This window comes from Nipponia nippon, unplaced genomic scaffold (assembly GCF_047370975.1).
Source record: "Nipponia nippon isolate SJK-2023a ecotype South Korea unplaced genomic scaffold, ASM4737097v1 scaffold_1, whole genome shotgun sequence".
Lineage (NCBI taxonomy): Eukaryota > Metazoa > Chordata > Aves > Pelecaniformes > Threskiornithidae > Nipponia > Nipponia nippon.
The window spans coordinates 159,736,466-159,750,753 of NW_028262290.1; the positions used below are offsets into that span (position 1 = coordinate 159,736,466).

At 46.8% G+C, this 14,288-nt stretch overlaps 1 protein-coding gene across 16 annotated transcripts in view; it reads right to left on the minus strand.

Annotated features, from left to right (window-relative positions):
• The window catches only part of LOC148057684 (uncharacterized), a 53,473-nt gene that overhangs the window by 12,688 nt on the left and 26,497 nt on the right, over positions 1–14,288 (minus strand). For 5 of the 16 annotated variants that reach the window (XR_015698598.1, XR_015698604.1, XR_015698595.1 and 2 more), the window contains exons 2-6: positions 13,154–13,323; positions 11,234–11,349; positions 10,514–10,614; positions 9,392–10,052; positions 389–1,877 (exon numbers count right to left, since the gene is read on the minus strand). Coding sequence is in view for 7 of the 16 variants with exons in the window: in XM_087730441.1 (XP_087586567.1) it covers positions 10,528–10,614; positions 11,234–11,349 (203 nt within the window). In the remaining 9 variants the exon portion in view is untranslated. The other 11 variants (XR_015698592.1, XR_015698593.1, XR_015698594.1 and 8 more) reach the window with 11 other exon arrangements.

Below are 14,288 nucleotides of genomic sequence, written 5' to 3' on the forward strand. Positions count from 1 at the left end.
TGCCAGTGTCACTGTTCTTCAGCTCAGTGTTGTATTATTGAGGCTTTTGTAGGCATAGGAACTTTTTACATTTGTTAAAATTTTTGTTTGTGGCTTCATATGCAACATCGAATTAAAGCAGCAAACTTGAAATAAAGAGAAGCGAGTTCACCCTTTTTTCCCCATCCTTTTTATAATGAGAGAGCTTTTTAGCAACACCAAATTAAGGTATTTTGCAGGTTTTATATTTCTTTTTAAATAAACTGGTATTTTTATGGACACCTGGAAAGAAAATGTCATTTTTATACTTGGCAAAAAGTTTTTTGTATTTTTTAATAGAGCAAATAGTTTTTTTAATAGAGCAAATAAAATACAAATAACAGTTTGCTTGGTTTAAGTTTCTACTTACATATAAAATGCAAGTTTCCTTTTTCTTACATAACTGATGCCAGCCACTTGATTTTCCGTAGAGTTTGGAAGTGGCAGAAGAGAAAGGTTCTCACGTGGAAAGATACCTGCAGTTGTATTTTTACTGGAGCCTAACGGACAAAGGCAGAAGGCAATACCGTTTTGATGGCTGCTGGAGATAAGGCTTGGGCTATGTCCTGGAGAGGAACATGACATTTTAGTTCTTTCCTGTGGCTGCTGTAATAATTGTCTCTTGAACCTCTTTATTCAAATGTATTTTTGATATGCAAATATCATACCGGGGCAATGGGCAACATCATTTTGTGATCAGCAAGCCTTATGCCAAACTTCATACCCGCCTCAGGAGAAAGCTGTGCCACGCCACCGAACTTGAGCTTGGGTAGGAAGTTGCAGTGAATACTCACCTGCATTAAAAGCTGCAGACAGTCTTAATCTAAGCATAAGACTTGTGCATTTTGTAAAGAAGGAGAAACACTGGAAGAGCTTGGAAGCTTTTGGCAGCGGAGAAAACTTTGAGACAGGGGAAGGAGCATCAGTACAACGCATCTGCATGATCTTCTGGATAGAAAACCCTGATGCCCTGCAGCAGTCTCTGAAATTAGAGGTCTGGCCACCCCTGTGCCTGAAAGAAGACAGCAGAGTGGCATTGAGCTGTGAATAACGTGTAGTGCGACAAAAGGGTTCTTGAACTGTCAACATGTCTAGCATGGTAATGCTTTCAAATATAAAGCTGGCCACAGCTGACCTGGTTCTTCCCACCCAGGGATGAAACTGGTGATGGATGCCACTATGTAGATGCTGTATAGCTTATTTATAATGAAGATATAAAACCTCACTCCTCTGGACCCAGGAGGAGTTAAATGTAAAAACAGACTCCTCTTTTTATGTTGGTTTTTTTTCCCTTCAGCTCTAGGCGCCTTCCCAACAGTCAGCACTTAGCTCCAAAAGCACTCTCACAGCTTTCTGTGTCAGGCCCATGCTTTGCTGGAAGTGGGTAGTTTTCTCCTTTGCTGAGAGTTTATGTGTACGCTCTTTATTACCAGCGCAGACTGGGATACCCGGACAGAGAAGGCTGAACCCACGTGACACATCAGTGTAACTGGGAAATTGCTTTGGAGACTTCGTTCTGTTTGCAGTCAGGAGTAATGTCATATTGGAGTAGATGATTTTGAAGAAATGGGGCTGTGACTTTCCTTGGGAAAAGCCTGGCAGCCTTCCCTCTGCTTTCCCACGCTGCTTTGCATCCTGCTCCAACCAATTGGTCGGTGTACCTGTGTGGGCCTCAGCGCTCGAGGATAGCAGTGACAGGATGTCACCGCCTTGCCAAATGCTGGTGAACAGCCATCTTCTGGATCTTGGCACTCTCATGCTGCAGGAGTTGGCACAACCACTATAGTTTTTAATTTAAACCATTTGCCAGGCTTCTTTCTCATACATCTAGCTGGGCCTGTGCTAAAGACCTCCTAGCCCTGTGGGGAGAGATGAGAGAGAAGAAATCTTGGTTTCCAAGTATAAGAAAGACAAGATTTTTAGGTCATTGCTACAAAAAGAGGCCAAGCAAGGCTGTGAGGTTCCTGGTGGTGGCAGGTAAATGTCAAGGCCTCAAAGGTGGCTCGGGGAAGATGAAGGGACAGACTCTAGGTTGCCCTTACCAAGTGTCCATGTTATGAAGAGGTGAATGGGATTTCTGACTCTGGGTATATGCATATTCTCCCACTTCAGCATACTGCTGAGAGAGAAGACCATGCTGCGGTGGGCAGTACTGTCTCTGCAGCACATCTCGAAAGCTCTGCTCAAACTCCATCCCTGACAGTTCTGTCTCCAGCCCAACATCTCCACGGATGCCCAGCCTCCTCCTCCGGAATACAAACAGCAGCGCTGGAGAGATCAGTGAACATCATTGCGTCTGCCTTTACTGGGCGTAGTGATACTGTGTGCGTTGGTAGATGGTGCTGGGCCTTGTCGTCTGGGGCAGGTTTGAGCCATGCTTTCCAACTTTAACAGCCTTCTGCGTATCCGATATGACGGCACTGGTCAGCAAAAATGCAATAGCAAGTCCCAAGCCTTTGAACAGCCAGAGCGCCAACTGCAAACCCATCCTCCGGAGTCGGTCAGCGCCGCAGTGGTACTGTCCCTGAGCCGCCAGCTGACCCCCAGTCTCGTGCTGTGTTCACCACGTTCACCAAATAATCCGTTTTCACAGAAGGGCACAACTTGAAGTATTATCCCACAGTCGTGTAACAAATCTGTGCCGTATTTGGACCATGCAATGAATGGGTTTAGAAAATCAGAGTGTGTTAAAGTGGAGATCTTGTCAAAGCAGGTTGATTTCTGCTCAGTAAAATCTCAGGCAGTTTTAAAAACTCTGAAGCTGCTTTCAACTTGCAGAATAATAGCAGAGTGTTTTTCTGATCTGTTAAAGAACAACTGCAGAAGTAGGTAAACAAGGTGCCACATGGCACACCACAGTGCACAAGGCGCAAATAAGATTAGTCCCAGAGAGCCCCACAGCTTGCTATAGAATGGCATTAGCAGCACCAAAAAAATTACCATCTTCCCAGGGAATAGAAGATGGGATTTTCAGGTACAGAATTACTCCGGGGTGTCCCCAGCATTACAAGCCCAGGAGAACCCTGTCGCTGCTTTGCACACTGGCAGTTGGACTCGATGATCCTTATGGGACCCTTCCAACTGGAGATACTCTATGATTCTGTGACATCGGCCAAAAGAGTTGTGCCATTCCAGCTGCGCAGCATCAGGAGGTGTTAGTCTAGTGAATACCAGCGGTATGTCGCTTGCTGGGTTCCCCTTAGCCTTCCTCAGAAAGCAGCATGCCTCTTCCATTGCGGTTCTGGGATAGGGACAGGTCCTCCGATGAACGTATTGGCTGTAGCAGTGCAGTACGATGACATTTCCGACGTGGACCTCAGCAGGTTCCCTACGCATTTAATCACATACCGCCTCACTGATGTGAAATGTAATACAGTGGAGGAACAACCCAGCTTGTTTCAGGCACCTAATACCACCCCCGAAATGATGGAGGTTTCTTCTACTCCAGGTTCAAAACATGTGGAAGGGCAGCTGGGAAAGAGTCTCCAAGGCAGAGCCCTGGCACAAGTGGGAAGAGGCTCTGGGGTATAAAAATGTGAAGAGTATTATATAAAAATTGTCTGTTGCAAAGCCAAATAATGAGTAAGAGCTTATTAATTTCTCATCCAGCAAGGCTATCAACTCGCACAGCCAAACCATCCAGAAGGCGGGCGTTAACTACTGCCCGGATTGAGTAGGGAAGTGAGAGGGGAGGGGGTAGAGAAGAGGGGAAGCTGTTTGGGCAACTCCTCAAGGCTTTGCTAAAGCATGGGAGAAAGGAAAGCTGTATGGTCATCAAAAGCTGGCCGGCAAAAGGCTTCGTTTCACTCAAGAGCCTGCAGAAAAATGCCCGCAGTGGGGAGGAATGGCTTAGCTGGAAACAGCAAACAGACTCTAAAATGGTCGGGAGGTTGCAGGAGCAGCCGGAGGCCACCGTGAAGAGGAAAACCTGGCCAGAAAGGCCGTACCACCAGAACTGCTGTTCTGTTCCTCTGAACTCTCCTGAGCTTGTCCTGGTGGGAACAGCAGATTGCCACTCGAAGCTCCCGTCACAGCTCCTGCCAGCTGGAGCTGGGACACAGCTCAACCCCTTCTGGCAAGCGGGAGGCTGGTGGGAGGCCACCCTGTCCCCAGGGCTGCTGAGCAGCCTTGCCCCTGCTGGGGAGCTTTCGCTTACAAGGCCGTGACTGAACTTCCCCTCATCCTTTATTTGAACGCCTTAACTTTGTGGTTCTGCAGCGAGACTACTGCCACCCTTTGCACTTCGATTACCATAGGTATCAGCGGCACTCTTCTGACAATAAAGTCACGTTTTGTGAAATTATACAGGTGTTTGTATTTTCACCCATCAGAAGAAAATGATGCTATTAATAAAATTTATGAATAATCTAAGCAAATAATATAGACCAGTTGTGTAGGCAGCGAAGCTACAGAAGTCAGTCGCGCCAGGTATTTGAATAGCCCATGCAGTTAAAGGAAGGGGCTCACCATCTTTAAAATCCGCGGACGCATTCAAAATATGATTATGCTGCAACACTGTCCACGACAAACCTTGCAGGCTGACACTACGCAACCCTTCCCGTTGACTGACAGGGCCTGCACAAGCGCTCTGAGCATATTAAGCCCAAAGTCCTTGGCTAAAGATTAAAACCTAAACATCCCCGTCCCTCAGAGCAGATGCACAAAAGTTGTCGGTTTTGTGGACGTGTCCTGTGGGATGCCATGAGCATCCCAACAACTGCCTGAACTTTCTCCTTTGCTCCCACAGGTGTGGTTAAATAAAGGAGCAGCCGGTGCTAGCTGGTGGCAGGCAGGGCTCCGCTGCGTGGGGGAGTGCCCGTGACCCGCTGCTCGGCCTCCCGAAGGCACCGCTGGCTGCTAAATGCTCAGCAAAGGTCTCATCTCCCACCATGGCAAGGGGCTAAGTGGGACCCCCCTGGACTTGGAAGGTAAATCCTAATGCACCCCATTTGCACCGTGTTCACCACAGTAGCAAATCAGCCTTTCTCAGCAGTGGAAATGGGAATTTCTGACGTTTCTCAGGTCTTTGCTGGTTGCAGATCAACTCACACTGGCATCAGTCAACGCACCCCAGTGACCGGTCACCAGCAGCACCGCCCAGAGGAGTGTTTCACCCAGCAGCGCCTGCTGGGAGGGCCAGCAGGGCCCTGGGAGGGACGCTCCTCCCGGCACGGGGTGAGCAGGCTCCTCTCCTCTCTACAGCACAATGCTCGAATGCAGTGGCGGTGACTCCTAACCACTGTCCCGGGGTGCAGAAACCACCGAGTAAACCCCTTTCTCTCCTATTGATCGCATTCCTTAGCCCTACACGTGGCTCTGCTCTGGCGGGGTCACGTGCCTGTGTTTTGTGTTGAAGTCACTTGTGTTTTGTAAAGCAACCCAAGTGGTTATGCTGCTCTGAAGGAAGGACAGAGGTCGTATCTACCAGTTCTGGTGACATTTTACCCTGCCCTAGCAGTATTGGCCATGAACTGAATGTCAGCGAGTCAGAGCAGCATAACAGATTGTTGAAATTTCAAAACAGGCTTTTCTTTTCATGTTTGTTTGGGTTTTATTGCCACTACTAATATCTCTTCCAGGAAACAGAATTTCCCAATACTTCCTTTTCTGGTAAGTCATATAGTGTGTGGTATCCTACCCACAGGAGATTTGAGAGGCGAAAGGCAAGAAAGGGACACAGTCTCCGGGTTTGTTTTCTGGACTGAAGCCATACTCCAATTTGGACTGCGGCATTACACGATGGTGGTGTTCCGCCCGTGGATTGATCAAAGATACCACGGGGAATGGGAGAAGTAGGAAGGAGCACTAAAAGACGGCGCAGGTGGAGCTACAGACAGAGAGGTATTTAAATGTACACACTGGATATAAAGAGAACAGGATTCTGCAGCGTCTGAAAGCCAGGAGTTTCCTTCTGAATTTGCACTTTTACATAAACAGCATGGCTGAGCTAGAGCCTGAAGATGGAAACATGCAGACACGGAACAACAAGGCTGATTTTCTAGATCTTTTGATTCTACAACCTGTTTTCTCCAGGAGCAAGGTCTAGCTTCTAGGAAAATAAAGGTAACACAAATGAAAGTGCTTTCTGCTAGCATAAGAAATCACCAAATGCCAGTGTAAAAGTTCAAAACGTGCTGAGTTCCCAGCATTTAGTACTGGTGACTGGCTAATCTCTCCTCCGGAGCATTTCAGTGTCACTGTTGTCCTGCCATTTATTTGAAGCCAAACCCATTATTCTTGGGAACCAGGTAGGTTTTCAGACTGTCTTTCCAAAAACCATTCAGTATAATTATGGGGTAGGATGTACTACAACTAAAATGTTAATTCATCCCCATGCTGAAACATACGTTCAGCTGCCTCTAGGATTCTTGTGAATGAGAGCAACGCACAGGTAGGACAGAAGGCATTCCATCTTGCAAAGCCATCACGATACGAAACAGAGCATTCAAAGGGAACGGAGAAACCCTTGAGCTGCAGCACGTTCAATGCAAACTGAACGCAAGGTACATTTTCTTACACTGTGGTCCCCCGTCCCAGATTTCCTCCCTGTCTGCAAGTGTGCCAAAGCTCTGCGCAGCGCATCTCCCCATGCCAAAAGAAGCTTTTTGTCAACCAGAATGAATACAAGCAGAGACTGGAGCCGAGACTGGAGCCTCATCTCCTTTTGGACTTGCCTTGTTTCCCCACAGGTCGTCTCCTGCCTAGTTCATTGGCTTTGATACTCAAAAGCAGGTCCTGATAATCCTGGGTAGGGTGACATTAGGTTTTGAATACAGAAGAGAAGAGAGGTCAGACTGTAGCTGTGATACAAAGAATCAACTCCCCCCCAGTCCTATGCAATTGTATAAAAGCCTGAAGTGCTCCTGAATAAGCAGCTGCCTTTTTGTAGACTTGCAGCTTGTTCAAGTATCCATTTTTAATGCATGAAAGGAAACATAGAAGATAGTTGAGAATGCAGCTTGCCAAAACTTCTCCCACGAAACAGCAAAGCTTAAAGGTCTGCTTTAAGATGATTTAGCAAACACAAGTCTAAAAGGCTTGAGTATAGTGCAGCTTTGAAAAACACCAGTGGCCTTCAGCCACAAAATGGATTCGATAGCACTGTAGGCCGGGTTCACGTTCATCTCCCGCCACTAGCTCAAGTCCCAGCATTGCTTATTTGCTGGAAGTTTGCGTAGCAAACATTCACAAACATAGGCCACAGTAACTCCAGAACAACCTATAGATTTAAATGCTAATGATGACAGTATAAGCTAAACAATAAACCTCTCAAGAAAACCTAAAACAATGTGAAGAAGCAGACACAGACAATAAAAATGGAAATATTTCCCATGTGAATATAGAAAAAAATAAAATTAGAGGCTAATAACTAATAGAAGAAGTCTTACTAGTCCAGAGAAGCTACTCCTTGAATGACAACTCATTACTTATCATCGGACTCTGGATATCTTGCCCACAACGGACTGCTTAAGTAACATAGCTCTTGTTCATCTTTATCAATGCTCTTTGCCAGGCCCTAGTGGCATTCTGTACGTTTGGCTCTGCGCGGAAGCCACCACCAGAACCGCATTACCGAGCGTGCTGCTCTACTGGCATGACTCGGGGTCGGCAACACAACAAAAGGATCTCAGCTGCACAACCCAAGTTAAGGTTGCCTCCTGCCAATCCACCACATGCTAAATGCCAGTAAATTGTTTAATTAACGTAACGAATGCAGACTGCGCTCTAGTCTGCACTACGGGTAGCTGGAAACACCCTCTCGTACATAAGCAACAATGCCTTGGCCTTGAACAATGTGGCCTAGATTTTATCTATTCTTAAGCGCTCCTATGCGCACACTCCTTGTAAATTTTCCTATTTCATTGTACAGAAAGTATTTCTGGTTAACTATTTTGGTAGTCTCATTTATATTGCCTATTTCTAGAAAGGCTCATGCATATGTTTAATGCATGAATAGTTCCAGGGAAGTCAATGGGAAAATTTATATCTTCAAAGTTAAGGGTGTGCATACATCTTTACGAAGTCAGACTGGACTTTGCATCTGTACCTAAAGCTTTTCTCCAGCTGTGTCTGCCAGACTCTATGTAACTGAACCAGATTTCTAACAGCAGTCCCTTTTTCCTCCAACTGGAAAGTCAAAATCTACCATTGACCGTACAATCATCACATACTTGGCTTCCTTTTTCCTACTTCTTTCCCAAAATACTCAGAACACGGGGCATGAAAAAAATAATCGTGGGGGCTAGAAAAGCGCATGCACACACCAAGCCAGTTGATGATGAGTGGAGGAGGAAGGCAGGCTGTGCTGACCGTCACTGTCATCTCACGTTGCGGTTCAGACCCACAGCCTCACTGCACAGAGGCCAGCGTCCCGTTACCGGACTGTGATGACTTCCACTCGCTTCCACCTTGTTCTGGATCAAAATCCATGACCTACATATCTTCGCTTGCTTCTCTTCCTCTGTACTCTTCATGCCCCGGTCACTTGTAGTCCTTTCCCGTCAAACACATCAGTCACCATGTTGATGGCTTAACCCCACACTGGTCTTTTTGGTATAAATGTTCCACTCAGAAAAAACCAACCAACCAAAATAACAATAATCTGTGTCACAGAAAAAAAGTAGTTGCATTTTTCCTATCTCAGCTTCATTTTCTCTGCTGCAAAGGACGGGCCAGTCTAAGACCCCATAGAGTAGAAAAGTACGCTCAGTAGAAAAGCATAACTGCTGCCTACGTAACGTTAAACTATCAAGTAGAAAGAACATTTTTTGCTCGGTGATTGCATTCCTTCCCACTCTCACACAAGCCAAGAGGAGTCTCTTGTGGTTACAGCTTGGGAATGGAAGACAAGCACTGGGCTGCTCTTGGCTCAGCTCGTTTTTTTGTTTGTGTTGGACACATAGTGACACTCCCCTTGTCAGATCCAAGGTCCTAAAAGCAATTTGTTTTTGTTTAAAAACAGAAAAGGCAGTGCTTTCTTACCAGCACACACACTGGGAGGCTGCCCTGCTGACAAAGCAGCCGTCTGTCTTTGTGCTTCAGCTTAGGTGCCGTAGGTCCCATGGCTCCCACCCAAATCTCAGGCGCGTCAGAAAAATACAAACACAAACTTTCCAAACTTCTGCTATCGAGCCAGCTATATTGCTGGTTTGGCAACTACAACACCCAGTTCTCAGCCTTATTGGGCCCTATCAGAGCCACGTGGACACAGAGATCTGCTCACACAGCCCAACTTGCAAGACCGGTGCCTCAATTTGTCATGCTCCTATAATAAATCAATTTATTTCCTTTAACTAGGGGTTAGTCAGCAAACTCTTACTCATGCATTTCACATACAGTAAGTCGTGAATGCGGTTTCTGACTGTGGCCTTACCTTTGCTTTAGGAGAAGCAGGAGATGAGGTTGGTTTTCCTTAGATATCAATTCTCTTGTGACTCCTCACAACCAATAAAGACCCAATTTTTCTACTCATAGTGAAGAGTTATTGGACACGCGCTCTACACTGTGTCCCGTACACCATGGTGTAGGAAAGGGATGTTGTCCTCCAAGCAATTGGCCTGACCCGGATGCGAGTGGCCAAGCAGCAGAGCCGCATTTCACTTGCAGCCCCTCTGCCACCCCCTGGCGCGTGTCCCGGGGGTGTATGCGGAGGCTCTTCGTGCTGGAGCAGTCCAGGACGCATTCCCACGGAGCCGTGGGAGATCTCATCTGTCCTTCTGGGCAAACAGGTTGTCGCGGAGGTCTATCAGCGATGGCATCTCTCAGTCTGCTCCGGCGGAGCTGCGTGGGAGGGCTATTGCTGGTTATCAGCACCAACAAAAGCACCGCTGTGGCTCCCTGTAGCCCCCTTGGCCCCGCTGGAACTACTGCGCTCAGCTGAGTGCATTTGTGCGTGGTCCGGACGGGCGCTCAGAGTGAGAGGACGGCGGCGGAGGCCCCTTGGCACTGTTCCTCCTGAGCTCTGGCTGATGGACTGTAAAATCTCCAGGCCCGTGTGCTCAGCCTGCCTCGACCAGTTGTGGGAGGACTTTCAGCTGTGGAATAATTTCTCAAAGGAAGTGTCTGCCCATGAATTAATGTCTCGAAGAACTAATTATTGGGTAAACTGTACAAACAGGCCCTGGAGTGCCTCTCCAGTACTCGGCTTTTGGGCTCAAAACAGACCAAGCAGGCAAGAAGATTTTCAAAGGACAGCCTGTCTGGGCAAGGGATGATGTAGGTGACCCAGTGGCTTTATCTCTCACAGCCTAAAGAGACAGGAGGGTCCACAGTGGTCATTTGGGGTGCAAATTTATAGCTTATTAATTAAAAAAGAAAAAGAAAAAGCCATTTCTAGGCCAGATCATAGATTCTAGGCTGCCATCCAATGTCATGAAATGTTCCCCTCCCGGTGGAGGATCCAGGCTTAAAGGTTATTTAATACTTTCTGCTTGATTTCATATTTGGAATAACTGCCTTAAATGATTGGGTTTGGCCTGAGAAGCTGTTTGCTTACCTGGCACCTGAACTTCAGTGATAAACTTTAATGTCCTCCTCTGAGTATTTGCACAGCACACAAAGGAGACTTCGTGCAGTCCCATTAGCCATAAATCTGACCTTTTAAGAAAAAAAAAATCAAAATCAGATGTTGCTCATTATCTCTTCCAACTCCTCTCTATCCGTCAACATCCAAAAGTTTTAAAAGCCCTGCTTAAGCATGTCTCCACTCCATTGATGGAATATCCTTTAATATTTTATAGCTCTGACTTGCACTTCTCGAGGTACTAATTAATCTCACTAGATAAAAACTGGCACAAAATGGCACAAATGAGAACAGCTCCATCCTTCCTCGCAGCAATTGTGTGCCAGTTCATCTTGGAGCATGTAATGATTTACTGTAATAGTTTTAGACCCGTAATGGGGCCAATAACTGGCATCTGGAAGCTGTGAGGCTCTTTCCCAATGGATGCCATTCACATATAGTTATTTAATTAATTAACAGCTCCACTAGCATAAGCCAGTAAAGGGTCCATTAAAGTTTTTTTTAAATATCTTCCAAAGTAAGAACATATGCTCCACACTGCTTTTCCCTTGGAGAGTGCTTAATGTTGCAACCTGTTTATCTTATGACTGATTTTCAAATTCCACCTTAACCAGCTGCTTTTTGCTCGACTTCAGGATTCGGCAGAGAGCGAACTGCCGCGCACGCAGCAGGAGCAGCGGAATAACATTCTACCTGCATGTGCTCATTCCCGCGCGAGGTGCCAAACCCCTGCAACGGCTGCCTGGCTGCCTCCGCGCTGTTCCCAGACGTTACACGTGATGCACTTTCACTTGCCCATTTCTCTGCTGCTGCAAAAAAAAAAAAAAAAAAAAAGAAAAAACCAATCAAGGTGTGGAGTTCATTTGGAGGAAAATATCAGCAGGAAAACAAACCCCACCAGACACTGGAGGGTCAAGTTTGTAGAAAGCATTTGAGAGCCCCAGTCCCACGTGAAATGTGGAAAAGCTATCAGGGGCCATAAAGCCAGCAAAGATGGGTTTGGTCTGGTTACAGTGCCAAAGGATTTTACTTCCCAAACGATGAGGATTCCTATTCCTGAGGTGTAATTAAATGCAAACCAGGTCCTAATGGGTGCTGGTCTACGTTAGGGTGAAGGGCTCGTCCATAAGCCTCCTTCCTTCTGCAAGGAACTGAAGCAGGAGCTAAGAGTGGCTTCCCTTGCCGCCGTCCGGGCACACGCACGTGCAGCGTGCAGCTCCGGCCTGGTGCCACGCAGCTGCCCCATGAGGACACAGCAGACATGAAACTGGAGAACATCTGACAAGACAGTAATGTCATTTAACAATAACTGTCTAAAGTAAGCACTGCTAACATGGCATGGCACAGCGTTAGCTCCCTGGTACTGGATTGTGATATATAGGACATGTCAAAAGTTACATAATCCTTGATGCAGAATCCTCTTCTCTTCTCTGGCTGTAATGTGTTGTGTCGTTCCTCCTCCTGCTCTCCCTCCCACCGGCCCGCAGCACAGCTTTCTGCCTGCAAGGCTTTGGAAAAACAGCAGTGCCCTGGAGCAGCCGCCACCTAGAGCCCTTCAGCCGGTGCCTCATCCCTGTGATCTACCATGGATCGTCCAAGGGCCCAGGGGAAGGCCAGCAAGAGCTCCGTTTGATACCCTTGTGAGAGAGACGTCAGGTTTGCTTTGCCTAGATGTCAGGTATGGATGAGTAAAGAGGCATCTTTTAACTTTGACGTTTCAGGCTCCTGCCTAGGCAGAGCCTTAGGCCTCACAAGCCTGAAAAGTTCAGCACCCACCTCACTTCCAAGTCCACCTGGGCCCCTGAAATTGCTCTTCAGCCTAAACCCCTAAAGCGACCAGCCTGTCAGGGCTTCTGGGTCATGGCAAGACGTCAGTGGTAGTCTCCCTCCTGACAAAAGGTAACGGTAGTCGGTACTGCCTCACAGACAGAGCAGGGACTGTAGAGGAGGTGGTTCCCACTTCGAGGCGGTTGCTCTATGGCAGAAGCACTCTCCAGGAAGTGGTGCATGGACCGAGTTCCTTCTCCTCTAGGAGGACGTCCAAACATGCGTCTCCCACCTTCCTCGGCAGTACCTCACCCCCTGTGATAACGTGCTCTTCTGGGCAGGAGGAAGGGCGGGGGCGGTGCGTTCGTTATTGCTTGTGTCTGCGTGACCTGTAATTTGCACAGACTCCACCAGAAGTCCCTGAAGCAGAGGCCAGAGCTCAGGCTCTCTCCTCCCAGGAGAATGCCGTAACCAATAGGCCATGCAAGGTCATCTCAGCTAACTTCACATATCAAGTAGGTAGATACCTAGATGTCTCATACAGGCAGCAGAGAAACAGGCATTTCCTGTCCTGAAAGGGGACGAGTATCTCTCTTGAGTTCCTTCTCCTCTCCACTGACTGTACCTGGAGCCTGGGGTGACTAACAGAGTCTTTGAAGTCCAGTTGTTCAATATCTAAATCAGTGCAGATGAGTTCCCCCTCTCCTCCCTCCGCCCCTTTCCTGTCTCCTCTTTCTATCCCAGTAAACCTTTCACGTTGCCGCAGCTCTAACAAGAAGACCCGGGAGCACACGGTTATCCTAATCCCCTGCAGAACAACCAAGAGTTCGGGGCTGGAAGGCTCACCATGGAGCTGTGGGCTCCAACCATCTCCAGAAGTTCTCCTGTCACCCAGCGAATGTGCAGAGGAGGTTCATGAGATATGGTTTCCTTTCCCAGCTTATTTTAATAGACAAGACTGACCGCTTCTTGGTTCTTTGCAACAGATGCTGTCGACACCTATATTCTGCAAAGAACTGTAAAAAAATTATTAATTACTACGGTAATTAATACCCCATGGGTGCTCTGTGCTTTTGTAGAAAGCAAAGCAGCTATAAGCCCAGTTTAACTGGCTATTTCGTTCTGCTGATTTGTACCGCCCTAGTACTCTAATGAATATACTCTTTAAATGGGATTTAGGCTTAATGTTACTCATCTTCAAAATATTAGAAGTATCCCACAGTAGCCGTGACTTCAGGTTTCTTGATTACCGTTCATTTACAGATAAATTATCTCAAGGCTGAATGAATGTTAAGCACATATATCTGGAATTTAACTTCTAACAGATTTTGCAACTAAACTAAAACCAAGCAGCAGAAAATCCAAAACACTCGTACCTAAAGTTACAGTTAAAATCCAAACAGGGTAAGATTAGAAAGTGCATTCTGTAGCAAATATATTCCCTGGTAGATTTTATTTTATGAGAAAAATCCATATTCTGTCATAAGTCTCATGAAAACATTTCGACCAGCTACAGCCCCAGATTTTGACCTTTGCGAGGTCATAGGCAAGCCCGAAGACCCAGTGTGGGACCTTTGTGTGCCGACCTCCTACTGCCACATCCAGCCTTTAGACCAACCTCCCGTTTCTTTTCTAAGCTTGCAAATACATCAGACTGAACTTCGGAAAATATTAAGAGGTTCTTTGATTCTCTGCTGTGGAAGCAAACCCAATTCACAGCCTGAGAACTCCCTGGGCTGGAAACGCGATGGTGCGATCTTCTGTTTCCAGTAGTGTCGCTGGAGGATCAGCAAGTAGCGTTAAAACCGTATGACAGAACTTTACTGGACATATGCCGTACAGTGTAAAAACACTCAAAGGATTAACAGCAATCAGTGGATATATCTCTAGCTGTGCACAGACAGCAAATCTACAAAGAAGGGATTAGAGATATAGGATATGAACCTGCAAGGAAAAAAATACAGTGGAGCCAGAAATGAAA